Source organism: Protomyctophum bolini, assembly GCF_963924005.1.
Source record: "Protomyctophum bolini genome assembly, chromosome: 6".
NCBI lineage: Eukaryota > Metazoa > Chordata > Actinopteri > Myctophiformes > Myctophidae > Protomyctophum > Protomyctophum bolini.
The window spans coordinates 28,187,229-28,214,869 of NC_137867.1; the positions used below are offsets into that span (position 1 = coordinate 28,187,229).

The window sequence follows — 27,641 nt, forward strand, 5'->3', positions numbered from 1 at the left end:
TCAGAGATTTGTATGAAAGGCTTTTTGTAGATGGGTATCTTCTGCAACAAGAAAGGGGACTGCGCGCAAAGGACAACCCTAATTTTACGCACAATGGAAAGTTTGATAGATAGACTTTGCAATGACATTTAAATGACAAAGCTGAATTCTTAGATTCACAATTTAAAGGTCGACACCGTCATATCGGATATTCCATGTCAGTTATGTAGCCTACAATTTCAAATGAGAAGCTCGTAAATAAACACTTTTTTTAATCGACTAGCCGTGTTCTCAGCTTGAACTCCGTGTCAAACAGCAAACATGGATCCTTTATTCAATTCCACTGGTATACCAAGTAACTGGACCAACGGCTCTGTCACCTATAACGAGACTGAACATTGGAACCCGTATGTGCAACCAGCCTGGAAAATTGCACTCTGGGCAATAGCCTATAGTTCTATAGTTCTTGTGTCTGTGGTAGGGAACATTGTGGTGATTTGGATCATTATTGCGCACAAAAGAATGCGAACAGTCACTAACTATTTTCTGTTGAACTTGGCGTTCGCCGAAGCGTCTATGGCTGCTTTCAACGCGGTCATCAACTTTATCTACGCCGTGCACAACGACTGGTACTTTGGACAACTGTATTGTCGCTTTCACAACTTCTTTCCCATCGCTGCTGTCTTCGCCAGTATCTACTCAATGACAGCGATAGCGTTGGACAGGTGCGTACAGCAATATTGTTTTTGCCCACTTATTGACCAGATCATTGAGCTGTGTGTGTGTGTGTGTGTGTGTGTGTGTGTGTGTAGTGTAACTCAATTGGTGTAGGAGCAGCATTGGACCACCACTGGCATTCCCCATGTGCAGGCCAGTATAGCACTGTAGCACAGGATTAAATACAGCAACCTATAGCTTCCTTTCTCTCATGTACTTCAATGGGTAGAGAATGGCATTGGCAGTAAAAGGTATAGCTGCATATTGAGAGCTCCCAGAACCGAAAAATAATAAAATAAAACAGTGAGCTTAGTACTGTATACGTAAGTGGTTTGCCCTGAACACACACAGCACCCGTGATATTATTACCATCCTCAGTGGGGGGGCGGGCTGGGTGTACCGAATGTGTCATGATATATATCAGCATGAGCATCACATCTATTGAGCATGCTGAATAATGATGATAGGGATGTTAGGGAGCTGGCTATAGATCTTCCCTGTTCCTCAATTTGAGGAGACGCAAGGTCCCTTTAGCCACAGCCCCACTTCCTTGGATTCAAAAGGAAACCCAGTGGGAAACTATAGACACTCGCTCCCCAGGCTTTGGAGTTTCATCAGATTGGCCGGATTTGAACGACCTCTGCATCTAAGGGCCGATTCATACTCCTATTTTACGGCTGTTTGATTTCGGCTCGTCAGAAATTTTCAGTAGCAACGAAGAGACGACTTTAGGACGGTATCCGCCCCCCGAACCTCAAATGACGTCACATTGTAGGCACTACAGAGCCGAACCGACTTTTATTCGGCTCTAAAATAGGAGTAAGGGCCGATTCATACTCCTGTTTCGGCGCTGTAGTGCCGAAATGATTTCGGCTCCGAAGAGCCGACTTTAGGACGGTATACCCGCCCCCCTGAACCTCAAATGACGTCAAATTGTAGGCTCTACAGCGCCGAACCGACTTTTATTCGGCTCTAAAATAGGAGTATGAATCGACCCTATGAATCGGCCCTTAGCCGATGTGTCACTGGAGTGGGCGCGGCCTGACTCTGAGACTGTGGAGGTCTCTGAGGACATAATAACTGACCCTCTCACCTCTGTTAGAGCAACAGTTACCTACAGCGGACAGCCGGACACACTAACGGTGACTAACCTGTTGACACCTAACAGTATGTTTTAACAGCGGGAGACCAACGGCGAGCGTTGCTTGAATTTCATTGGTTATCGCCCAATCGCCCACTATCGCTATCCAGTATTTTTGCCCTCGTTCTTCCGCCCACTTTTCGACCATCGCCTGTTCGCCTGCTATCGCCTCTAGTTGCCGGGTCCCATTGATAAATAATGCACTTCCGGACCCTGTTGGATATGTTCCAACATCTGGAATGGACTCAAACTTCAGGGATAACTGGCTTGCCTTCCCCATGCTGACCATTCTGTTTCCATTCATTTCTAAGGAACACTGCTCTCAATGAGGACATTATCACCTTTACAGTAAAAGCCAGGTTACAGATCCTTCCCACCAAACTCAACCTTTCCCTCTGGTTTCCCTCCACCCATGCACCTCATTGCTTGCATCACACCACAGGGCTTATTACAGAAACTATATGTCACACATTCTGAATGGCTGTTGTGCCTATAAAGGGCTTTACATAGCACGCCACAACAGAATTGATCTCAGTCATAACAAAGGACATATCTAAATATTTTGCACCGTCTGTGAGAATGTACAAACATTCCTGTGTCAAACCTTCCATGTTTCAACTCCTGACATGTTTGCACATCTCTCTGCTAACACACCAGATGTTGTTGTGGTCAATGAAGAGAACAGATCAGTTTTCATTCTTGAAGTGTCCTGCACCTTTGATTCTAGCTTAGAGGAAGCCTTTATGACCAAAGTCATTAAATACCAGCCGCTCCTCCAGAAATCATAGAGCTAGGCTATTGCAATACTTGTGTTTATCTTCGTCAGCCTAGGACGTGTACACAGTTTGGTTGTAAGAGGCTTCCAAAAACTTGGGATGCCAAAACAAGCAGCTAAACGGCTTGCGAAATTCTGTGCAATCTCTTCCACTATCGGTAGCCGCCAAATATGGCGAAGACACTGTTACTTACCTGAAGGGTGTGTGGGTATTTGTCCGGGATTTGCTGATTGCATTCTGTACAGCACCATGTACATGTTTGTGTCCTTGTATTGTATCTCTTATGTATACATAAATAAATTATTATTAAAAACCGTATTGGCAATGTGTCTATACATTTCCATGCTAAAGTCACTGAAGTCTGTCTGTCTGCATCCCTTTAATTGTGAAAAGTAATCTGTCAATGCAGCTGCATTAATCATTCTGATGGCTTCATTTCACCATGCTGCTGAATTGAAAGCAGGTATATAATAAGTACTGCACACTGTGTGTGTGTGTGTGTGTGTGTGTGTGTGTGTGTGTGTGTGTGTGTGTGTGTGTGTGTGTGTGTGTGTGTGTGTGTGTGTGTGTGTGTCTGTCTGTCTGTCTGTGTGTGTGTGTGTGTGTGTGTGTGTCTGTCTGTCTGTCTGTCTGTCTGTCTGTCTGTCTGTCTGTCTGTCTGTCTGTCTGTCTGTGTGTGTGTGTGTGTGTGTGTGTGTGTGTGTGTGTGTGTGTGTGTGTGTGTGTGTGTGTGTGTGTGTGTCTGTGTGCAGCATGTGCAGTGTGCGTGCGTGTGTGCGTGCGTGCATGCTTTTGTTTTTAGCAGCTGAAACCCTCTGAGTCAAGTGTTAAAAGCCTGTAATAACCTGTAATAAGCCTCTCTTCCATTTAGTGTTTTAATTTCAATTAAGCTACCCATGAGAGCTATAGGGGAAGAGAAAAATCATGAAAGAAAAAGAAACAGGTAAAAACATGTGCCAAAATGCCTAAGTCCTTGTTTCTGAATTCAGATTTAAATGACAAATTGTCGGCGTAATTTATGGTATGGCCATGTACTCCACACAAGCAAGCCTTAAACATCATGTTGGGGGAGGGGGTACATGTCAGAAGCAATGGATCACCCTATAGTCTATATAGTGACTGTTCTCTCTGCATTTGGAGAAGATGTACGTCTTGTAACAACACTATGGCTAATAGGCTACTGTACTCATGATCCAGGGCTGACTCACTGGACTCATTTTAAATGGGGATGGAGGGGGGTTAAGCAATCCAGGCATACTTAATGAACTGGTGGGCGTGTCCACATAAAAGCATGATTTTATCAAATACTGTACACTTTTTGGAAAAAGTTCTTCCCCCTTATATTGTAATAATACCTGATGATCATGTTTTAGGGTGGAAAAAAATGGTGGCACTCAAGGATATTTTACTTTCAAATATTTTTGTAACTTGTAACCATTCATTGAAAACACTCTTTGTTCTAGTGACTGATATTGTCCTTCTAATTTGTGAGTCTGTGATTGTTCCATTACTTTTATAAAAAACAATTTATTATGTTTTATGTTTATTTTATTTGAATGTAAAATATCACTTTAATATCTTTTTTAGTAAAGTCATTCCAAAGTAGACCTCCAGTGTTATTAGTGCAACACTCACGGAATGATAAACAAAGCAAATGGGTGTTTTGCAATGTGTGTTAATGTCTTCAGAACAGAAAGGGTGATTAATCGATGGTGATTCTTGCCAGTTCCAGCTAGCCTGGGAAATGTCCACTCGATGTTCTGAGCTGCCGGTGCCACTGACATCAAGCTGGGGTCCAGCTGTGTGTGTGTTTTTATTTGGCCTCTTCCCATAGTTTGTGTACTGTTGTAAGTGTACTGTACATGTAAATTCAGAAAGAACCAGCATAATGCTGTTAACATGAGTTAATTATACAACTTATTGTTGTGTCCCTTTTGACTGATACCTGTCCATTCAAACTCTGGATCGGCCTGCCCCAAAGTAATTAGCGCAGCCACGCCCGGCTGCCGGCAAAAACTAGAGTTCTCAACAGGACCCTACCTGGGCCCTAACTGGGCCCTAACTGAGCTGCCCCTAGGCCCCACCTAGTCTTACTAATTAGCACACATTTTACACCCTACCCGGCCTAAAAACGTCAATTAAAAACAAATCCATACATGGGCATGACCTGTTGTTTCAGCACGACCTCCCTTGCCCTTGAGGGCGAGGTCGCTTCTTCCCCTCAGTGCGTCTTACTGCCACTGTATAGGGTGTATACATCTGTATACTTTATTAATATTTGTTTGAGAGTGTCCTTATTGTGAAGGTAGGAAGGAATTTACCCCACGGGATCTATCTAGCTCTAGACCCGAGTCTAGATTCTAGACTAATGAAGTGAGCTGGGATTAGGTGAGTCCTGGGGTGCAAGTTGAGTAGCAGTCTCACATTTATTTTGGGAGGTCTGCTTTTTGTGGAACATCTTTGCAGAAGATGCTTGTAAACTAATAATAAAACCATTGAATCAATATTCTTGGTCAAATTATTGATTTTCGTCATAAGCAGCTGTGAAATAAGTGGATTACTCTTTACTAACATGGAGTGGTCACACTGGTCAGGGCTGATCAACACAACTCTAGGCTTAAAATACTAGTGTTTAAAATACTAATGTTTTGAAGTTGCAAAGATTTCTCTGACACAATCAAAATTGACACATTTGCAGTACGAGTGGGTTGGGGTTCAGAGCAATGCATCCCCCGCAACAGGCACACAACATGACGTTCATCCACGAATACGGCTCTCCATCTGGCTCGCTTGTCTCTGCTGCTCTTTGGATCAGTCCAGTGTGACCCACTGTTGGCAGAAAATGGCTCTGTGCAGTGTGGAGCATATTAATGAGAGCTGATGGGAGCTTCCTCCCCAACTCCCTCACCTGCATCACTCACTTTTCACCTAATCTCTGTACAATATCCATTAATTCATGAACCATTAGTTAAGAAGAAGATTATTCATCCCCCTCAATGGACAAAGTCCACTCAGAACTCAAACGTAGCTACAAATGGATGGATATGGAGAATTCTATCTTTGATGTGATGGATGAACTGCACTCAAAATTATGTGTGCTATCTTTTCTTTGTGTTGTAATTTATTATTTCTATGGACAATCCTTGAATATTGTACAGAATAAGCCATTATTATATTATCAGCTTCTCTTCAAGTTTGTAAATAAATTGAGCAAGCAAGTAATGAAAAGAGGAACTTTAATTGCATCAGTACACCAGGAGTGTACGTGTGCACACCTTTTTCTACACATTTCTTAGCTTGTCTCTGGAATGAATGACAATGATTGAGCAGGTTATCTTTCTCAAGGACAGTTAAACAGACGAGGTGAATGAACCTTTGACCTTCTGTGGTATGAGATGGCCACTCTAAACTAGCCTAATTGTGATCATTCAGGGTCGTGGCACATTAATCACAGACACATGCACTCACGAACGCATGCACACAGAGAGAGAACATTAATTAAGGACACCAGGAGAGTACTCCATGCTAATTTCTCATACAGCATTGTAAGTGTTTAAGATGTTTTATTGTGAGAAATTAACACAGTTCTGTAATCACTTCCAGTAAAGTACAGGGGATGATACTACTACACAGAAAAACAATGTATTCAGTGGTTATTCAGTGGTTCTTTGGGATGGTTGAGGTGCTACAGAGCACCAATTTCCTACTAAGAACCTGTATGGTTCTTAGTAGGAAAGTAGGAAAGTAGGAAAGTATTGCGTCTACTGGTTCTTCAACTTAGTTTAGTCACCTCGATTTGTACACTTTCAGAATTATATTAACCCTGCACGTGCAAAGCCCACACACAACCTTGGGCCTGTCACATTCCTCTTCTCCACACCATGCCATCCCCTTCCATCTGTTGATGGCCTATGTTATGCATTCGCCTGCAAACACAACAGTTATGGCCCCCATGAGAGACCGGTAAACCAGCGGAAACACACTGGTGATCAAATTACTGAGTCTTTGCTTTCAAACACAATTAACTTCACAGTGAGCCTTGAAGGTTGGCGCTCTCAAATGCAGTGGCACCAAGACCCCAACCCACTGCCTCCCCTCAACCCTAATCACTATTATGTCTTTGGGGAAAGAAAAATAACTCCCCCCTGCAGTGCCTGCATGCCTTTTATGCTGTTTATATCGAATTGTTCTTAATTACATTCACGACACCAGTTACGGTGCTGTTTGTAGAATTATTGGAGCTGTATGTCACTTGTCCAATCATATGTCGTGGCTGCTGCTACAAAAAGAGAAGCTGCCATACTGAGATATTGAGCCACATATAGAACCATTTCTTACACAAAGACCCATTGGGGAGAGGAAAGCAGTGAGTGTGTATGTGTGTATGCATGCGTGCATGCGTGCATGCGTTTTGTGCTCTGTGAAGCCTGTGGTAGATCTGCTATCTGCAATGAAGCTATTTAGTGTAGAGCGAAAACAGGAGGGGGCTAGTATAGAGTCCTTGGGAATCTGGTCAACTAAGTATAGGATTTAAGGTTAAAAAGATATGAGTGCTACTTGTAGCGCAGATCTCCACCTGGGTTGCACCCAGGGCTGTGTCAGCCGTGGGGTGCAGCCACCAGATCATGAGGAAGCTATACAGACAGTGTAACTTTTCTCGTTTGTGGTGCTCTCTAAGGGCAGAACTTTTGGTGGTCTCTCTATAGAGCGCCGCAGTCCCCGCCCCCTTTCAGAAAGCGAGTGGCCCAGGAAGTGAAAGCCCCATGCATTCTGCCATCGGCACTTTTAATATAATTTATTTAAAGACGGTTACGCCGCGGACAAAGCCAATTCGGATCGTGACGAATCATGACAATGAACACAATATTTTGGGCCGATCAAATAATTTATAAGACGAAAAATAAAACAAATAGTGTTGTCTCCTGACTTTCTTTTGTTCTTTCTAATGATTTGATCGTCCCAAAATATTGTGTTCATTGTCATGATTCGTCACGATCCGAATTGGCTTTGTCCGCGGCGTAACCGTCTTTAAATAAATTATATTAAAAGTGCCGATGGCAGAATGCATGGGGCTTTCACTTCCTGGGCCACTCGCTTTTCTGAAAGGGGGGCGGGGACTGCGGCGCTCTATAGAGGCCCCATGTGATTCCAATGGTGATGACTGGATATATGCTTGATAGGCTGAAATATGAAATAGGCTGCCACGCCCACCCATTCTGTGAATCTAATATAACAGCCTAGGCAATTTATGGAAACGCTGTTTAATGGTCATTGTCACATGACGCACGAGAGCATTAGCCTACATTGTGTGCCTAATTTGGTGAAAACAAAATGACGTCTCTGACTGCAACAGTGACATTAGTAGTATTCGAAGCATCCCATACAGAGGGTATGCCGTATGCACATGCAATGGCAAATTGAATGGCAAAGTGAGTTTAACATCGTTTAATGCAATCAGATCAAGTCGTTTTTGCCACTAAGTAGGCGTTCCCGCATAATTTATGGGTATGATGATGATGTCACGCGCATACCCTATGGGTGGTGCTGTATGCACTTCTATGCAGGTGGAAGTGGTTGCACTTTGTCAAGCAACCTGATGAGTGCAGCAGGCTGCAGGTGTTTCATTGGTTTGATCTGCCAGAAAATACAGTGAGTGACTCTGACTGACCTACAGCAAGGTACTTCTAGAAAAAGCCCCGGGTTGACAGTGCCTTTCGCAAGAGATGCTCAGCTTTGATGTTTCTCTCTGGCCACATCTGCGTTTGGCTGAGTGCTCAATTTCAAAGCCTCCCTCTTCTAACCACTCCCACCCTGTATACAGTAATTACCGTATTGAATGTGTCGAATTAACACATTAATTAAGGTTATTAGAGGGATTAGGTTTTAATTTGAACAGACTTGATGAGGACAGCATTTGTCCAGGGAAACTGCTTGAAACACACAGCTGATGTACTGTCAATACAGTATTTCACTAATATCTACAAACTGGACAAAATCTTGCACAGCTGTCATCCACATGTTGAGATGCTAAACTTTGAAACTTGAAAAATGTTAAATGATTGAGATGAGAATAACTGTTTTAAAAAACAGTATTTTGCTCACTCGATGTAACGTAGATGAAAAATAAGGTGTCACAGGATTGTAATTAAATCCAAAGTACTTGATTAAAGTTTAAGATATGATCAAAGCAAAAATAATTTCCGTACAGATTAGTATTTAGTCAAAACACTGGTGAAATAACTCCCACCTTGATATAGGCCTATTACATTTTAACTGATGGCCTATCAAACCTTATGGCAGACATGTTTCACAACCACATTGTCAGTAGAAAGCATGCCTTGGTGATGGATGAGGTTTTTTAGCTATATGCAGTGATATTATACAGCAATGCCATCCTGATTATGTGCATGATTATGACCATATAAATTGATTACTGATAAACACTGACGGCAATCTGACTTGAATGTTGCAGTAGAAATTGTCCTCATAACTTGATATTTTATAGCTTATTTCTTCTTTCCTTTTTTTTTTCCTTTATTCTTTACTCCAAGAGCCCACATTTAAAATGATCCTCGCCCCTAGCTGTTCATGGAATTTAGAGCAATGTTTTGCTCCAGCTGTCGAGTACAGAGTACAACTTGCAACACATTGGGGTGGATCATTTTTTTCAAAAGCCTATGTTATCTTTTGTGTTCACCCCCTCTATGAAAACGCTTCACAGGCCTCTTTATAGCATAAGTTAAGTTAAGGCACAATAAGTTATATTGTGTTGTTTATTTTTATACTAATCATGGCTATGGACTGTTTGTCACATTCTCTCCAGCTCTAAAAAGAAAATAAATGTTATGGCCAGGACACCAATTTCATCCAATCAGGAGAGAGAACTCATACAGGATAAACAAGTGAAATTGCAAGTGATGAGATAAAGAAATGAGCAGACAAAATTGGCACAATATAAAATTTATGTTGACAAAGTGGGTACTCTCTTGATTGGATGAAATTGGCAACGCCCTTGAAAACATGGTTTCTGTTTATAAATAGCTGGAGGGATGGAGAGAACCCTATTACTGAACATGAACACTATACAGTAGCAATATACAATCAGAATATATAGCTAAGTGACCTCTTCACTCAGGCTTCTCTACATGTGAACTATAGGCTGATATATGTGTACAATTATGACATATGTTGAGGCATAAGCTATCAAAATATGCCGGTACATCGAACCTTTTAATGAAAACGCTTTTGTCTTACGTTAACCATGTCACTTACACTACCAAAGTCAAGTGTAATTACATAGCAAATTTCATACAGCAGGTGTAGACTCATATGGGCCTCTTTCACAAAGCTCACCTTAAATTAGTACTACTACTAGACCTTACCCGTTCTGAATATATGAACACCAAATGATGTACAGTGTGGGTAATGCGATGTAATAGATTACATTACTGATTGGGAGGGAATTGGCCAGAGATCATGTGTACCGTTTTTTGTGAGATTTGCACAAAAGCTGTAGGTGGAAGAGCAGAATTTTTTAGATTTTACGATAGGTTCAAGAGTTATAAGGCGAAATGTAAAGTGGGCTGTTATAGCACCACCATGAGGCAGACTGATTTCGCGGATGGGTAATTTTAATGCATTAATAAATTAATTATTAATCTATAATTTGTTAAAGTGAAAAAAGGGCTTCGTTAAGATTGGTGCAGGCAGTGAGGAGCTACGACATTGTGCGACAGTGTGTGTGCGTTCATGCTTGTGTCAGAATCAACTTTAATGTGACGTACATTATTGCAGGTGTAAAATAGTGGGTAAAATATTTCTTTGTGCCCTCAACATTGCATGTACAGGGAAGGAACAGTCAAATCAAATATACAAAGTCCAGTATGCAAGTTTCAGCCTAATCCAACAAATATTTACTCGTTTGTCAAACATGTTTTGTAATACGTTTTTACAGTAGCCTAAGTAAATTATCTGTTCTGTTTATGTAACAAAATTCCTCAAACTCTTTCCTAATGCATAATAGGCAGAGAAAGAAAATAGAGAAAATGAATAGTAAATGGTCCATTTATGTAGCACTTTTATCCAAAGCGCTTTACATAGATTGTGCATTACCATTACATTCACCGATTCACATTTCTCACACACACATTCATAGACCGTTGGCAGTGGAAACCATACAAGGCACCAACCTGCACATCGGGAGCGTTCATAGTCTTGCTCAAGGACACTTCAACACTAACTTTGGGGGAGCCCGCAGGCATATACTGGCCACTCTACCCCTGAGCAACTGCTGCCCCAGAGAAGAAAGGAACTATAAATATTTGCTTATTTGTAATGTTTGTTTTACATGTTTTGTCATATTATGTAATGTGATGTATTCACATGTGTTTAGGTAAAAATATTCCTGAAACCTCTTTCCTAATCCTTTATACTTTATGACAGAAGCACTTGCTGCTTGCTGGACAGAAGCAGCAGCCACATGAATAATGCATAGAACAATCTCCCCTCATGCCTTGCAGGTACATGGCGATCATCCACCCGCTGCAGCAGCGCATGTCGTCCACAGAGACCAAGGTGGTAGTGGGTGTAATCTGGGTGCTAGCACTGCTCCTGGCTTTCCCTCAGTTCTACTACTCCACCACCGACCTGTTCCCCCCCCGGCAGCTCTGCTACATCGAATGGCCCAACCACCTCTTCCAAAAGATGTGAGTTCCTTTATCTGCCTTGATTCACTGTCTCTCAGAATTTCTTCTCTGTCGTAGAGAGGGAGGTACTGACTTCCTACACAGTAAAACCCTGGTGTGAATTAATCCGTTTGTGATAAGTGGAGCCTTATGGTGCTATATCCAACTGACTCAAGCACTCTCTCCATGATCCCTCTTCCTCTCTGTCTCTCCCATCTCTCGCTACCTGTTTCTCTCCATCTTTCTTCCATTAAGATGTGAGAACTATATCCCTGTGAATGTGTATTTGTGGTTGAAAAATTCAACAGCTATTTTGCAGAATACTTCAACAAGAGCTGTTTATTACTGCTAAATTGAGAGTAAAAATGCTGGTGGGTGGGGGGCACTGGTATTCAGTGTAAATGAGAGACACACTGTGAAAAGGAGGGAGGGTGTTTTGCTTTGTTTGTTGAATACATTTAAGTAACATTCAGGGATAAGCCCCAGAAAGTTGCTGAAAGAGGTTTCATTCACTCCTCTATGTGCTGTTTTCATTTTATGTTGTTTACCTGATTTGGTAATTATTTTCATAATAGATTCACACTGACTGGCTTTTTGCAGTAATTAATGTATCTGCCATTAAGGGGTATTAAGGTTTAAGGCTATAGGTTAAGTTTCCTGCACACAGCAAAAATTAATAGCATTTCTGTGAGCACATTTATCAATGTAATGGTAATTAACCGGAGCCCATTAATTACCAGCAAACACTGTGCTTCCTTAATCCTTAATTTAGTGGTACACAAAAGGTCGAAACAGAAAGTCAAATGCATTTTCTTCTTTTTTTAACTTGTGTACGTGAGTTTTTTTCGGACCACTTTCTTAATTACTTCTTCAAATCTGTAAATACAAAAAGTCCCATATAGTCTCGATGGTTGTACTGCACATTCAAGATACAGTTCTTGGGGGCACGGTGGCACAGTTGGTAGTGCTGTCGCCTCACAGCTGGTCCTGGGTTCGATTCCCGCTCGGGACGCTGTGGATGCTGGCGGCGTGTTTCCTCCTCCACGTCATCAGTGCCCATACCCGAGGCGGGGTTGGGTATGTACCCTCACAAAAACATGTAGTAATCCTGGTCACTAAACTGCCTCCCCCTGGCCAGCCAGGGCGCCTGATGGAGGGGAAAGGAACTGGTCGGAATAACGTGTTACTTCCACGCGCTACATCCAACCAGGGAAACTCCACCCTGTCAGGTGTAAAGGAGCAACTTGGACACTCAGGCATGAAGGAAGCATGAGCATGAGTCCGTTGCTCTCCCCAGGTTGGCAGAGGGTGTGTAGAGCCCAGGATCATATTAGATAATTGACACAGGGGTGAAAAATGGGTTACAAAATTGTGGGTTAAAAATGTAAGATAAAAAAGAGACACTGCACATCCAGTTTGTATCCGGGTCCGGCTCAAATAGAAGGTCTACTTTCTACCTAACCTATAAATGCACATCATCTGTGTGTCCCTCTTATATGTGGAGAATTAATTGTCTGCCCCATCGACTTCAAACTTGGGGTGTTTATCATAGATAGTGGACCCGAGGCAGTCGGTCACACTATGGACCACTTAATAATAATAATAATAATGGATTTTATTTATAACGCACTTTATATTCAACAGAATCTCAAAGTGCTACAGCAAATTAATAAAAACAAAAGAAACACACCATAAAAAACATCTAATAGAACAGGAACATTTAAAACATAAGGGCAAGGCTATAAAAATGCTTTGGTAAAAAGGAAAGTTTTTAGTCCTCTCTTACAATAAACAATTTACAATTTAGGCATTTAGCAGACGCTCTTAATCCAGAGCGACTTACATTAAGCAAGAACAAAAAAGCATGGGAATACATCGCATAAAAACATTTATCAAGAAACATGCGTAAGCTAAGAAAGTAACAGTGTAATATCTATATAATGAAGCTAGTCATATAAACTATACATACTACTATGCTATACATATGTACTATGACGTGCTATGACTACATACAATGCAATTATAGTGCTGTCTACATAACATGTGTACTCTGAGCCATCTGTGGGTGCATGCACTTGTTTATCTGCCATGCTCGCACTATTACTCAAACAGATAAACAGAAACATTACAGTGTGCCGGGGTGGCCTGCACTCCTGAATACCGATATGTGACCAGACCCACATTCACACTACATTTAATGGGTGTTTTTCTGACCCAGAGGCATTACTGCTCCAGAGGCACATCTGGCATGGCATCGAGACCTCAGTGTGTGACCCCAGAGAAGATTACACCAACACTCACTCACAGCATATTTTCCCACTTTCTTTTTGTAAAGGATATTCTTTTGGCTTTTTCTGCCTTTATTGATAGGTTGAAAGAAATCTGACAGGAAATGGGGAGAGTGATGGGGGGGGAATTAAGACACGCGGTAAAGGCCATTGGGAGGCACCATTTGAAATGTTGTGTGTGTGTGTGTGTGTGTGTGTGTGTGTGTGTGTGTGTGTGTGTGTGTGTGTGTGTGTGTGTGTGTGTGTGTGTGTGTGTGTGTGTGTGTGTGTGTGTGTGTGTGTGTGTGTGTGTGTTTGTGTGTGTGTGTGTGTGTGTGATGTTGGCCGAGCGGCCAAGGCTCCAAAAAGACAAGGAGAGAGTCCAAGAATTCCCTTTTAGGGTTTTTATTCCCCTTTCCAGTCCAGTGAAGATTATAATACAGTGTAGCCTTGGCAAAGACAAAGACAAAAAACAAGACTTTGCCAAAATAACATTTATACAAACACACTTGAAGTCGAAGACAACACTAAGGATTAGGAACAACACCTAAACCCACAAGAAGCTGTAACAGGCCATATACCCTTACTTTCCAAAGGGCCCTCACAGCTCTCACAGGCTGTTACCACCTGTGTGTCAACCAAGGTCTTATACTAACACTCACCTGCAGGCTCCCTTTTTTAGGGAGTGAGACATACAGTACCAAACCACATCACAGCAATTGGCAATTCAATTAACTCACAATAAGCGAACCAAAGGCCAATAATGAGTTAACACACCATTACTGAAGGTTTTACCATTAACATAAACATGAATGTCCGGACGCCCATTCATACACCAACTATAGTTTATTTTTAACCCATTTTGGCCTGACGTCAACATTTAAAAAAATGTCTTCTAAATCCTGACAGTTTTCTGAAATACCTATGTTTCTATCAGTGGTGCTCAATATTTCAAGTCAAGGACCCCAAAAATGATACGTAATTGGCCACCGACCCCCATGTGAAAATATGTTATTCCAGGAACCCCTCAGAAGCAAAGAGTTGAGTTAAAACGTTCGCTGTGAAAGAATATAAATTCAAAGACCGTGATCACAAACATGACATCTGGACCTGCAAAGCGCAACGTTGCTCCGATCTGCACCGAACTTGGCATAAACACTGTTCAGGTATGTCTGCCAGGGACCCCATGTGGCCCCCAGCCATAGGCACACTGTTGCTCAGATCTGCATCAAACATCAAACATTGTTCAGGGGTCTGCCAGACTGCCACATAGACTGTAAAAAATATGGACAAAGCGTTCTCCGGGTCTAACATGAACGTAAAATGAAGCCTGTCAGTCCTTGTATTGTAAGTCGCCATCTTTCTAGATCCGTTTTGGCCCAGCTGGCCATTGGCTGGCCCAGACAACGAGGCGGGACTTCCCCCCTTCTTCTCCGTTGGTTTTTATTTTGACTCGAGTGGGAGGGGAATCCCGATCATAGACTGTAACGGTAGCCACGCCCCTCAGAACATACGCAACTTTATGGTATTTTTTTAAATAAATGGGACCATCATTTTCCAAAAAGAATATTATGACATTAGAAATGAGACTTTAAACTAGTGACTGGAAGCAGAAAGTATTCATGACCATGTTTATTAAGGTAATACAGTCTAGGTGAAGTTGGACCCAAATACATGGACTTCTATGGGGCTATGGGTTTTTCTGGGTCCAATGACAGCGCCACAACAGGCCATTATATGAACTTTCAGGAAATCCCGATTTCCTCAGTGGCTTCACAAAATATCTGTCTGACTGCCCCCCTGGTCTACCATCAAAATAGTCAAGCACGCACGCACATGCACAATGCACATGCACTCATATTATGGAAAATCACAGTCAGGGTAGACAAGTGAGCACACCCTGTCCCTTGTGATGATCCTTGTACTCTAAATTGGGCTCTATGTGCGCAGTCAGTGCCAGTAGCACAGTGTGTGGCAGGGTGTCATGTTACCTCCTACTACTGGTGCTGACTGATCAGCTGCAAAGGGGAATAAAACAAAACAGGTCCAACTTACGTCCCCACCAAAGAGGTCCATGTGTTTTCTGTGTGCAAAAACTCCTTATTGGCTATTTCCCCTACCATAAGCCCTCAATGAATTGCATTGAATTGAATGGGGCTATGGGGTGTTGTGCTAATTCGCTTATTTCCATCAAAATACTGTAAGTAGTAAAGTGTGCCGCTTGGGATATTATTTACATTATGAAGAGAGGATATATACAAAAAATATATAATTTTGAGCGATGTAAATAAGCGAACACATGTTGAGCAAATACACAAAACATACTGAAAACAGTGAAATGACAGAAATACATAACAAAGTCCAATATCAAATTAAGGACAGTCAAAGTTCACGGTCCGAGGAGCGGACCATGACATAAACTTAACATAGGCAACAATTAAACTGGAAGAGGTTCCAATTTAACAGAGCTAGATACTGAGAAGATACTACTAGACATGATACTGAGATGATACTAGACAAGATACTACTGACATGATTCTGCTGACAAAGCCTGACATGATACTGACATGTTACTAGACATGATACTATACAATGATACTGACATTATACTGACCATGATATTGACATGATACTGACCATGATACTGACATGATATTGACAAGATGCTCAAAGTTCACGGTCCGAGGAGCGGACCGTGACATTTACACATAATCACAGCATACATACATATGGAAACAAGTATTAGAATCAATAGTTTCAATAATGTTTTATTTGTCATTCACTCGGGTGGGTAACAAGCTGCAAAATATTGGTGCAGCAAACAAAACTCACAATAAAATATTCTGTAAAAGTAGCTTTAGCATAAATATCCCTTAGCAGCAGTGGGGGATGTGCAATGGGAATGTTTATAATTACGCGTTGATAACATTATGGTCAATTAAACGTAAAATGTACACACAGTCATTAATTATCAAGGAACAAAAACTCCACATGGAGCTTTTGTCTTTGTAATGGACTGGCAAGTGGGTGGCACGTGGCAGCCTTTTAGCTGAGCTAATGAGCCTGAACTAAACTATATGACTCAGACTCTTCTAAATCAGAGCATACAATAAATAGTGCATGCAATAAATACATAAACAAACATATACCTAAATACTTAAACCAACATCAACAAAACTAACAATACCAACTGCACTATATATTGAAGCTTCAGTGATGTATCCTGGGGTCTTCGGATGTTTTGGGTCTTTCAACATCAGACACCCTCGTCCAGCCCAGGCGACCCAGCCAGGACTGATCAGGTCCTGGCTAGGTCCTGGCTTGTGTCTAAGTAGCTGTGCAGTCGTTTCACTCCCAATATGCTGTGCAAATAATCAATATTTCAATCAGGTTACAATGTGCAAAAAATGGATAACAGAGGACTTCTTTGTTACAGTCACACATTCACAGAAACGATGACAGAGTGAGTAAGGTGACCCTGGCAGGCAAGAAGAGACATGCCCAAAACAGGGACATCGGGTTGAATACATTTTTATCCATTTAGAATTTAGAATTTTTCTCTCCTTTAAATTGACCCCCTTCTGTACTGTGTATTTTTTTTAACAGGGCCAGGGGACCATCAGGTCAGGCCCTGCTAGTGACCCTGGGGATGCCTGGAGAGCAGTGCTTTATTGTTTATTGTTTATATGGATCCCCATTAGTCACCACCACAGTGAAAACTATTCTTCACAAAAGAAGACATAAAAACAAAGGAAAAATAAAGAATAAAGATTAAATCAAATGGAAATATAGCCACATAACGGGGGCCATACAATATGCAAAATGCAATATGCGCTATAAGGAACAGAAACATAAAAGACAGAATTTGAGTAAGTAAGGCCATGCAATTAAAACATGAGCATTGGAAGCAGCTGAGCAAAGTGCTGAGGGATTGTGGATATTGTAGTCTATCTCTTTAACTTTTTCTCTATCTACGATTATAATCGTAGCCCTATAGGCTAAGGTACTAAAGGTGCTAACTAGGTACATGTTCGTAGACAACCTCCATATATGAAAGCGGCGACCGTCAATTTACCTTTTAGCATTGCTCCGGTTCAGCTCCATTGAGCCTCCATTATAACAGGATTTTCAAAGCGTTGTATCTCTAAAGCTTCGAGCGCTGTCCATGGTAAGCTGTCGCGCATCCCGACGATCGTAAACTGAATAACCCGGAAATGAAACAAGGATCGTAGAGTGATAGCGGACGGGTGGCACAGGTTAGGTGTGCTTATGCTACCACCTATATGTTCAATAATGGAGTTAATGTTGCCAATGTTGCCAGTTTTTGCTTCATCTAGACCACTGTTTCGCTTGTGGATCACGGATCAGTTTTTATGGGTCATGACCCTAAAAATCCCATTTTCTTTTTCTACATATATTTAAAATGTTTTTGTTTTTCTATAATAAAAAATACATACAATAAATTCAAACAAACCTAAGATATTCCATAAATACAAAATAATTCAAAAGTAATTAAAATAGCTGATATACAAGCTCGCAACGTGTCACGAAGTGTTGCGTTGTGCGCTTGTAGATCTGCTATTTTCGCTAGTTTTTGGTCCCGGGCAAACCTCTAATCTCGCTTTTAGGTCTCAACCTGAAAAGTTTAGGAACAACTGGTCTAACAACATACATAGTATTCTAATTAGGCTCATGCAATTCATCACTTAGCGATAGAATGTGGTCAGTACGACTGATGCTCCATGCTGCTCAATGTTTTGCCACTCAGTCTCGATGAGGGGGATGTGTTAGAAGCAGGACTGCCTTCAATGCAAGCTTTGGTGAGAGAAAAGCAAGCCAGGTTCTTCACCAACATACAGCAGCGGAATGGCATGCTTGATGACCCCTTGTGGTATGTTCTTCAATTGCTGAAAAATGAGAACCAAGTCATGTATTCTCATTTATCTGAGATAATGGAAAAACGAGATCATATTGAGAGTGACCGAAGGGACATGATTCATAAATTACAATCCAAAGAGGGAACAAGATATAAGACATACTAAGCCATCAACCCAGATCTATCTGTTCACCCACTCTATACCAGCACCAGCAGTACACCTTACATTGAGGACTATTTGAGGATAACCTTTACACGGTTTCGGTTGTCCGCTCATAGACTGCGTGTGGAAATGGGAAGATGGAGCCGCATACCACCTGAACAGCGGTTTTGCCAATGTGAGACTGGTATACAAAACGAACAGCACATACTGGTTTGTCCCCTCACACAAGATATCAGAGAGAAATATGGACATGAGGGTATTGATTTGAGCTCACTCTTTGTGGGCACTAACAGAGAGACTTTGCATATGCTACATGCCTGCCTGTCACTTGTGGAGCAATAGAAAGCTCCTGTTGTAAAGGGTTTCTGTATTGTGTATTGTATATTTTAATGTATTGTACCTTTTTAAAGTTTTTGATTAATGGGTTTTTTATTATTGTTTGGACCCAATGTTTTATACATTTGTGACAATAAAGTAACTAACTAACTGTCCCGGTGGAAAGGTGATGCATGTCCATACTCTATACATTTTCCGACAGTGGATGTGAGAGACACACACACACACACAATTGCGCACTCACGTTTGTACGTTCGCAAGCATGCATGCACACACACACACACACACACACACACACACACACACACACACACACACACACACACACACACACACACAGACACGTATTGTTAAATTCGCAGACAACACAGCTATTGTTGGTCTGATTGAGGATGATGAGATAAGCTATCGAAGAACAGTGGACGAGTTTGCCGGTTGGTGCAGGAGTAACTTCCTTCAGCTGAATATCAAAAAAATTAAGGAGGTCATATTTGACCTTAGGACTGGTGCTCATGCACACCAGGAAATTGGTGGGGATGGGGTAGTGATTGTGGAGGAATACAAGTACTTGGGTACAACGATTGATTCCAAGCTGACATGGAATTCCAACACTCTATAAGAAAGGTCAGCAGAGGCTGCATTTTATGTGCAGACTGAGACAGTATAAAGTGGAAAAAAATGTTATGGCACTTTTTCATCGATCCTTTGTGGAGAGTGCATTGACATTTTGTTTTGTTTCATGGTATGGCTCATTATCATTGGTTAATAAAAACAAACTCCATAAGACCTGGGTACTCAGGAAGAGGAAAGCTATTACTAGGGACAATACACACCCGTTACACAGCCAATACCATCTTTTACCATCAGGCCCATAAGGACTTATGAACAAGCAGGCCCCATCTCAGTTCCGTGTATAAAGTGTGATGTGATGCCTCTTGGAACTATGACTGGTGGCCTTCTGTTGTTTCTTTATTGTCTATGTACTGTGTGATCTGTTTGTTTGCATATGTTTTATGTATATCCTGATGACTGCTGTGCACAAAACAAATTTCCGAAAGGACAAATAAAGTATCTATCTATCATGCGCACACACACCACGGACAGGGGGGGGGGCAAAAACATAGACTTTGCCTCCCGGCCTGGTGAAAACAAGGAAATATATGGATATACAAGCTTTCTGCATGTTTCCAATCAAACACTGGCACACTTCACACTCTGGAAGCTGTGCCAGTTAATGAAATGACTTGGTAGATTGCAACCATTTCATATGGTTGGACACAGCTGTTTGGGAGGAAATGGAATCTGTTGCAGTCTTTGAATCAAGTGGTAAACTAAGGTTTCGTATACATTTTGCGCAAAATATGCAGACTACTGTATCTTTCTCTTCTCTACTCTCTGTTATCCCGAGTCCCTTGGTCTAGATTGGACCAATAATGTGTTGACTAAATGTCTGAGCCTGAGAAGAACTTCATTAGACAAAGATATGTTTATGGATGTGCAGTTTTACTGTCATCTGTTAATTTGAAATTCCCCAAGGACAGTGAGTTTGCATACCAAGTGTGTTCATCTATTTGTCTGTGTGTGGTGGGGTTAACAGAACCAGGGACATTCATTTTATATTCTGGGGGATCGAGTGCTTTCAACCGAATTGAAATGCTTTTTCCAAGCCAGAATGTAATATAAAATCTAGCCACAGAACCCTCACCAGATTGTGTGTGTATTGTCTTCTGTGCATGCGTAGTGTGCATGCATGCAGTGCTTTCTATAGTATAGCATGTGCATTCTCTCACAGCATGCATGCACGCACTCACGCAGGCACGCAGGCACACACACACACACACACACACACAAACACACACACACACACACACACACACACACACACGCATGCATGCACGCATGCACAAAATATCTCTGGCAGTTCACATCACAGACAACGCTGTCTCGCTCTGTCTGGACCCTGAGAAAAATGTTACCAATAGCCTCATCCCTGTACACACAAACCCCGTTTTGCTTATGACAGGGGCTTTAGAAAAGATGTCTGGAAAATATCACAGATGTTTTAAGCTCAGAAAGGAGTCGCAGAGAACTTGGAATGGAAAGAGTGACCTATTTTTCATGTGGCCCTCTTGTTTGGAGAGCTGTTGCATTTGTTTCATCTCGAGAAAGGTATCAGAGGTTGAACAAACCAAGCCATGCAACCCATTTTGTTCCACATCTCATATGCTTCAACATAGGTTGTTTTTTGTGATGTATAAAATACATTATCTCAGGAATAGGTATCAACTACAATGTCAGCTACCTCTTCTGCTTTGATTTAGCTGTTTCACACATCATGTTAACCTTTGACATATATATATGATGTCAATGCGACAAGCAATTTCACATGCGTTTCCCACCCTCCCATGAGGAAGTTCGGTGAGAAGTGAAGAGAGGCAGAGGGGCCAAGAGAAGACAAGAGAGAGGGGATTTAGGGAGAACCAAACACAGACCGACAAGGGAAAGAGAAGCTCCTAAATTCCCTTATAACCCTAAAACCTATTAACAGAAGCCAAAAAGCCATTTGAATTCTTCCTGCAGAAGACGAGTGCCACAAATTCAAAGTTGTCTATAAACATGAGTTTAGGCAATTGGGCATAAGATTATACATGTATGGAACAAACATGAATATCCTTCTGCTGGGCGGCAGACTGGTTAATCTAACTTTGAGTTAGACTATTTGATTCACCAGAATCTCTCTCTCTCTCTCTCTCTCTCTCTCTCTCTCTCTCTCTCTCTCTCTCTCTCTCTCTCTCTCTCTCCCTCTCTCTCTCTCTCTCTCTCTCTCTTGGTACCACAGCATACTGAAAAGAGTTTTCTACTTGTATAACTCACATTATACATGTAGTTCGACGCCCAATCTCTATTCATGTTAAAAAAATAAAAAAGTTATCTTACTGTACACCGAACCGGAGTACAGTACAACGAACCGAATAATTAAATATATTTTTTATCCCACGATTTTGTAACCCATTTTCACCTCTGTGTCAATCATCTAATGTGATCCTGGGCTCTATACACACCCTCCACCAACCTAGTCCCCATATATGGGGCGTTTTGAAGCACCCGGAAGACTGCCGGAAGTACAATTATAACTCAATGGCTCGAGCGAGCGGAAGTTTAGCCTAGCCCAGAGTGTGTAGAGTATAGGAGAGTAGCGACACGCTTTGATCTCGCCACAAAGCGGGTGCCTATGGGCTATAGTTCCAAACATTGCTCCTATGGCTGGAACTATCCCATTGAGATAGAATGAGCACATCCGCATTCCATTGTTAAAATATGAGTCAATGCAAGTTGCCACACTCTCTTACTAGATTACTCTGGCCTAGCCCGGACCTCAAATCTGAGGTCTGGGGCTGATTAAAAAGGGGCTGAATGCATGAAAGGGTTTTTGGTTCCAGGGTTTTTGGTTTTATAGTTATAGGCCTACTTGGCATCAATTGACCAATACTATTCTTTAGCCCATGCATGAATTTAATAATCCAGTCAAATTACTCTTAAACATACACATTTTAACACATTTTAACACAGGGCAAGGCAGGGCAGGGCAGGGCAGGGCTGGGCAGGGCAGGGCAGCAGAATAGGAATTTGATTCCAGAGGGTATATTTGGCCATTTCAGTAGCCAATAATAATAGTCCATTGATTATGCAATGGAAAAATTCAGATTAAGAATGAGACAATTAACATGATCCTGACGCTCCTGGTTGTTGCAGATACTGTGTGTGCGTGGCCGTCCTCATCTACTTCCTACCCCTAACTGTGATGGGCTGTGCGTACCTGGTAGTGGGGAAGACCCTCTGGGCCAGCGAGATACCTGGAGACTCCTCTGATCGCTACAAGGAACAGCTGACTGCCAAACGCAAGGTACTATATTTTATTAGGACAAATCTCCCACTGGATCAAAAGGTGCAGATTCTTGAAGATACATAGAAAAAGGATTATCCTCACTCTCTTAAGTAGTTTATTATGCATTTGTTTATTGTCAGCAGCAAACACACAGCAGCGGTCTATCTAGAGAAACGGACGCGTTTTGGCTCAGCGTTTCAAACTAGAGTTCCAAGATAGACCGCTGCTGTGTGTTTGTTGCTGAAAATAAACAAATTCATAAAAAACTCAAGAGAGTGCGGATATTCCTTTATCAGTTTTTCTACGTAACTCATTTTATTATCCATCAGAGACAACAGCAAGCTTCCTGCAAACTCCTTTTCAGGAAATAAAGTCTAACATTGAATGAAATCGTTTTATATTTGTTTGTTTTGTTTTTTGTCTAGGTGGTGAAAATGATGATTGTAGTGGTGTGTACATTTGCAACCTGCTGGCTGCCATTCCACGTCTACTTCCTGCTGTACAATTTTTCTCCGGAACTGTTTGAACAGCCCTTCATCCAGCAGATATACCTGGGTGTCATGTGGCTGGCCATGAGTTCCACTATGTACAACCCCCTCATCTACTGCTGCCTCAATGACAGGTCACTGCCCCTCACCCCCAACACACACACGTACACGCATGCACACACGCAGGCACGCACGCAAGCACACATGCACACACGCACGCACGCACGCGAGCACGCACACGCACACACACACACACACACACACACACACACACACACACACACACACACACACACACACACACACACACACACACACGTCATGTGCACATAATCAGAGTTATGGAATTGATCTAGGAGCTGATGGGTTGGTGGTTAACAGCACTCAATTAATCACTGAGGACTAATCTTTACCGTATGTTGGCACTTCATTGCCCGAGGCCAAACAGATAAACAGAAGGGGACCTAGCCTCACATAGCCTACTGCTTCCTTCCTATCAGGAAGTTGGTGATCCATTTGACAGCTTGCTGAGTTCCACTATGTACAACCCCATCATCTACTGCTGCCTCAATGACAGGTCACTGCCACTCACCCCCAACACACACAGTGCAACCAAGAATAAACAAAAACCTATATACAGTCGATCAGTGCGTCATAATAAAGTGAATTACTGCGTCTCATCAAGGAAAAACAAGACAAATAAGGTCAACAGTGCAAAGCCAAACAAACAGTATGTGTATCAAATATTGTTTTATACAAATGCATTCAAAAGGCTACAGCTTAGCTTATAATGAAATGAAAACATGTGTATTCAAAATGGTCATTAACATGGTGCACCGTTGTTCCAATCCACACCAAAAGCACTGTCCATTAGTGTTACATGAGAATAGTCTGTGTGCAATCTAAATTGCACACATATGGGACACTGCTGAATAGAGGCATTGCGCATGCATAAAGTGAATGGCAGATCGAGTGGCAAATCGAGTGGCAAAGTGAGTGACAAAGTGAATTTAATGTTTTTTAAAGTAATTTAATGCGATCAAATAGGACTTTTCTGTGTGGATGTATGTGATGTCAAGGCCAGAAAGTAGTTTTGTGCCACTCAGTAGGTGTTCCAGCATAACTTTCCGGGTATGATGATGATGTCACACGGATCCCCTCTATAGTGTTAGTGTCCCAGAGAAAAAAATCTGAGAGCTGGATTGCAAAGTGCTGAAGTGAGGTTTAGTCAGCCTACAGTACAATAGATCAAGGAGAGCTCCTCTCTGTCTGTGTCTGGCTAATGGAATTCTAATGTATGAGTTGCTCTCGGCTACTGAAGGGTGATTCATACTTGCACACCAGTGTTGTGAAACGAAAAAAGCTTGTAGATCTCTAACGTTTTGGTGCACGACCTCTGCACATTTAACAGGGCTTTGCAGTTTCCCTTTTCACCAAGTGACGATTCCTCTTGTCTCATAACTCCACATATAGGCCACACTTGTTTACAGCATAACAATTCACCCTGTTGTGAAAGGTGACCAGCCCTCATGCAAAAAAAAAAGAAACATTCACAGTGAATGCTTTTATTATTTTATAGATGGTTATTTTTGCCTCTAAATTGTGCATATAATAATCCTTTAAAACACACTAGTCCTGGATTATCCCTTACTTGGCAGGTATGAGGTGCAAAAAATGCATTTGCTTTGGCCTGTGTGGCGTGGTGCAATGACAGCTCATTGAGATGTGCAGGAAAAAAATAAATCTAAGCTTAGAGCTCAGCTCATGTTTTACCTGAATCCATACTATTGTGTGAAAATCTGACATAGCACTTATCTGTTCTGTGCGTAGAGCGCTCTCTCTAAAGGGTGCTATGAATTCTCCACTAGCTTGCCTAACATGCTTGGATATGCATTGTTTTACTTGGATAGACCCTTTATTCATTCTGTGAGGATGTTCAGATGTCATCATGGCAGTACCACCATTATGAAACACAGGACACATACAGAAAAAGACATGCCTACAGATAGGAGTAGGATATTTTTTATTGAAAAAGAAATAATAATAAATTAAATTAACTACTGTAACATTAATTTAACAGTATATTAACACAGTGGTATTAACGGGTTGTTATGTGAGATGTCCCGCTCACAATAGAATTCAGGGCAAAGTTTATCTTTAAACTAAACCAAACTAAACAGAATTCCATCCATGTCACTCTGCAGGTTCCGTGCAGGCTTCAAGCAAGCCTTTCGCTGCTTCCCTTGTGTCCCTGAAGGTTCATACGAGGGCCTGGAGATGAAGTCCACACGCTACATGCACACGCAGACCAGCGTGTACAAGGCTAGCCGCATGGAGACCACCGTCTCCACAGTGCTCCAGGACGATACGAATGAGGGCAAGCCGAGGGCAACAGCTGCATCTGAGGGTGCAAAGGTGGTCAAGGCTGGGGGAGGAGGAGGAGGAGGAGTCACCACCAGAGGAGGAGGAGCAGCCGCTGTCCAGTGCCACTCCTCCCTTGACCTCACCTCCAATGGGTCGTCGTCGCGGAGCGTCTCCAAGACTGTGTCAGAGACGTCCAGTTTCTATTCCAACAACAACCTGCAGGAATAGACCTCACCCACTGAGCAACCAGCAGGGGAGTGTGCGTACAGCGATCTGGTCAGGGGCCCTCCAGGATTACAAATGGACCCTCGTACGGGCCTGTAACTCTGAGAGTATACAAATGGAAATATTTATAACCTTTGGGACCCCAATCTAATCTGTAAAATATTTGTTTTATGGGTCCATATGGTTCCATTTGTACACTCACATTTCACATTCATATGGGTCCTGTACCACTGTATTACAATACTGTATGTGCTGCTTTCTATGTGTGTGCATACAGATACAGTTCTGTGCAGTGTGTATGTGTCCAGTTTCTCAATGTGGCGTGTGTTTCAATGGATCCATGCCCGTCCCTCCTTCTGTGTCTTCGCAGGGATGTGATGTTATGTGAGGTCTATGTGACTGTGCAGGCATGGTTCATGCCATGGAGAACCACACACTCACAACACATCTTCATCTGGACCACACATCCTGCTGTTGTTTGTTATTTGACCCAGCACTAATCACATCATGATGATCCGAGATTTATCATCGCGATTCGGAGACGTGGACTGGCTCTATGCCAAGAGACAGAAAGTATGATGATTCATCTCCACCTTATATCCAAACTTCTGTAGGAAATCTCCAGCTTGAATGCAAATTCTGAGCTGATATTCACAGATGTCATCACAGCTGACACCTGACAGAAATCCTCACATCACTTTTGTGACGAATGACGTGTGAGTTCACACAGTTTATTTTGGAATAGCTGATGAGTGATGACGTTTATTTCGGATCACAGAAAAATAGGAAGGTTTTCAGTGCTCTTTCAGCTAGATTTTTTTGCTTGGACGACTCTAGTTGCTGCTTGAAGACTGGCTGAACGCTCTTCAAATCAAACCAACATCTTGCTGGATAGCTCTATGAGGGCTGTAAATGCTATATGCCACAGTTCACCTCCATCAAGACGTGGCAGGGTGTCCTTTTTGGTAGCAGAGATTTGTACCAGTATTAATGTTCTTATGATTGTTGAGCAAGAGGCACTGAAGTCCCAAACCAGTTCCAAGGGAATTGTTCCATGCGGCGATAACAATATGACATCACAGAAATAGATTGTGATATGTAAGGAGTGTGATTACCTGGAAGTATCTCTTAGTTGCGACACTATTCCTCCCAATTGAGAGGATTGGTGCATCAGATGTTATTACAATAGGTGGCCTGAGAGCACAAGGGTCTACTATACCGGAACAAGCTCAAAGAAGCCTATTGCTCTTCTGCCTGCAGAGACCATTAGAAAGGTGCCCCTTACTCTGGAACAAGGCACTGCATGCTTCCTTATCAATCCTTCTACAGTATAAGCCGGTGTCCCCGATTTATATTGTTTGAATTGTTATTAATTGGCAATGCAGCCTGGAAAAATGTTCTGCTTTCCAATCAGCCATGAGGTGTAGCTCTTCCTGCTACTTAGAACACATATTGGGGGTGTCTGAATTTGCAACACTTAGTCATTGTGCAGGGATGTGACTGACCTGATGTACAATTAGCATGGAGTTCACCCTGTTGTCTTTGTCTAGTGTAAGGAGACAGCTAAAGGCCACTAGGGCAATCCGTAAGACTGCCGCACCCCATAACAGCACACATGCCTCTCATGTAGAAATGTGCGCACGCACGCACGCACGCACGCACGCACGCACGCACGCACGCACGCACGCACGCACTCACGCACACACACACACACACACACACACACACACACACACACA

At 42.2% G+C, this 27,641-nt stretch overlaps 1 protein-coding gene across 1 annotated transcript; it reads left to right on the forward strand.

Moving 5' to 3' along the window:
• tacr1a (tachykinin receptor 1a) lies at positions 1-27,053 on the forward strand. Its single transcript, XM_080766066.1, has 5 exons — positions 1-704; positions 11,133-11,318; positions 22,693-22,843; positions 23,251-23,447; positions 25,518-27,053. Exons 1-5 carry the CDS (start codon positions 301-303, stop codon positions 25,903-25,905), a joined length of 1,326 nt encoding a protein of 441 aa, XP_080622192.1. The 5' UTR covers positions 1-300; the 3' UTR covers positions 25,906-27,053.
• The last annotated feature ends 588 nt before the right edge of the window (positions 27,054-27,641 follow it).

Bases quoted from the DNA above. Each gene is read 5' to 3' on its own strand.
- tacr1a (XM_080766066.1), top strand. From the start codon at position 301: ATGGATCCTTTATTCAATTCCACTGGTATACCAAGTAACTGGACCAAC. The intron at 705-11,132 runs GTGCGTACAGCA...CATGCCTTGCAG, and splicing joins ACAGCGATAGCGTTGGACAG to GTACATGGCGATCATCCACC. The intron at 22,844-23,250 runs GTACTATATTTT...TTTTTTGTCTAG, and splicing joins AGCTGACTGCCAAACGCAAG to GTGGTGAAAATGATGATTGT.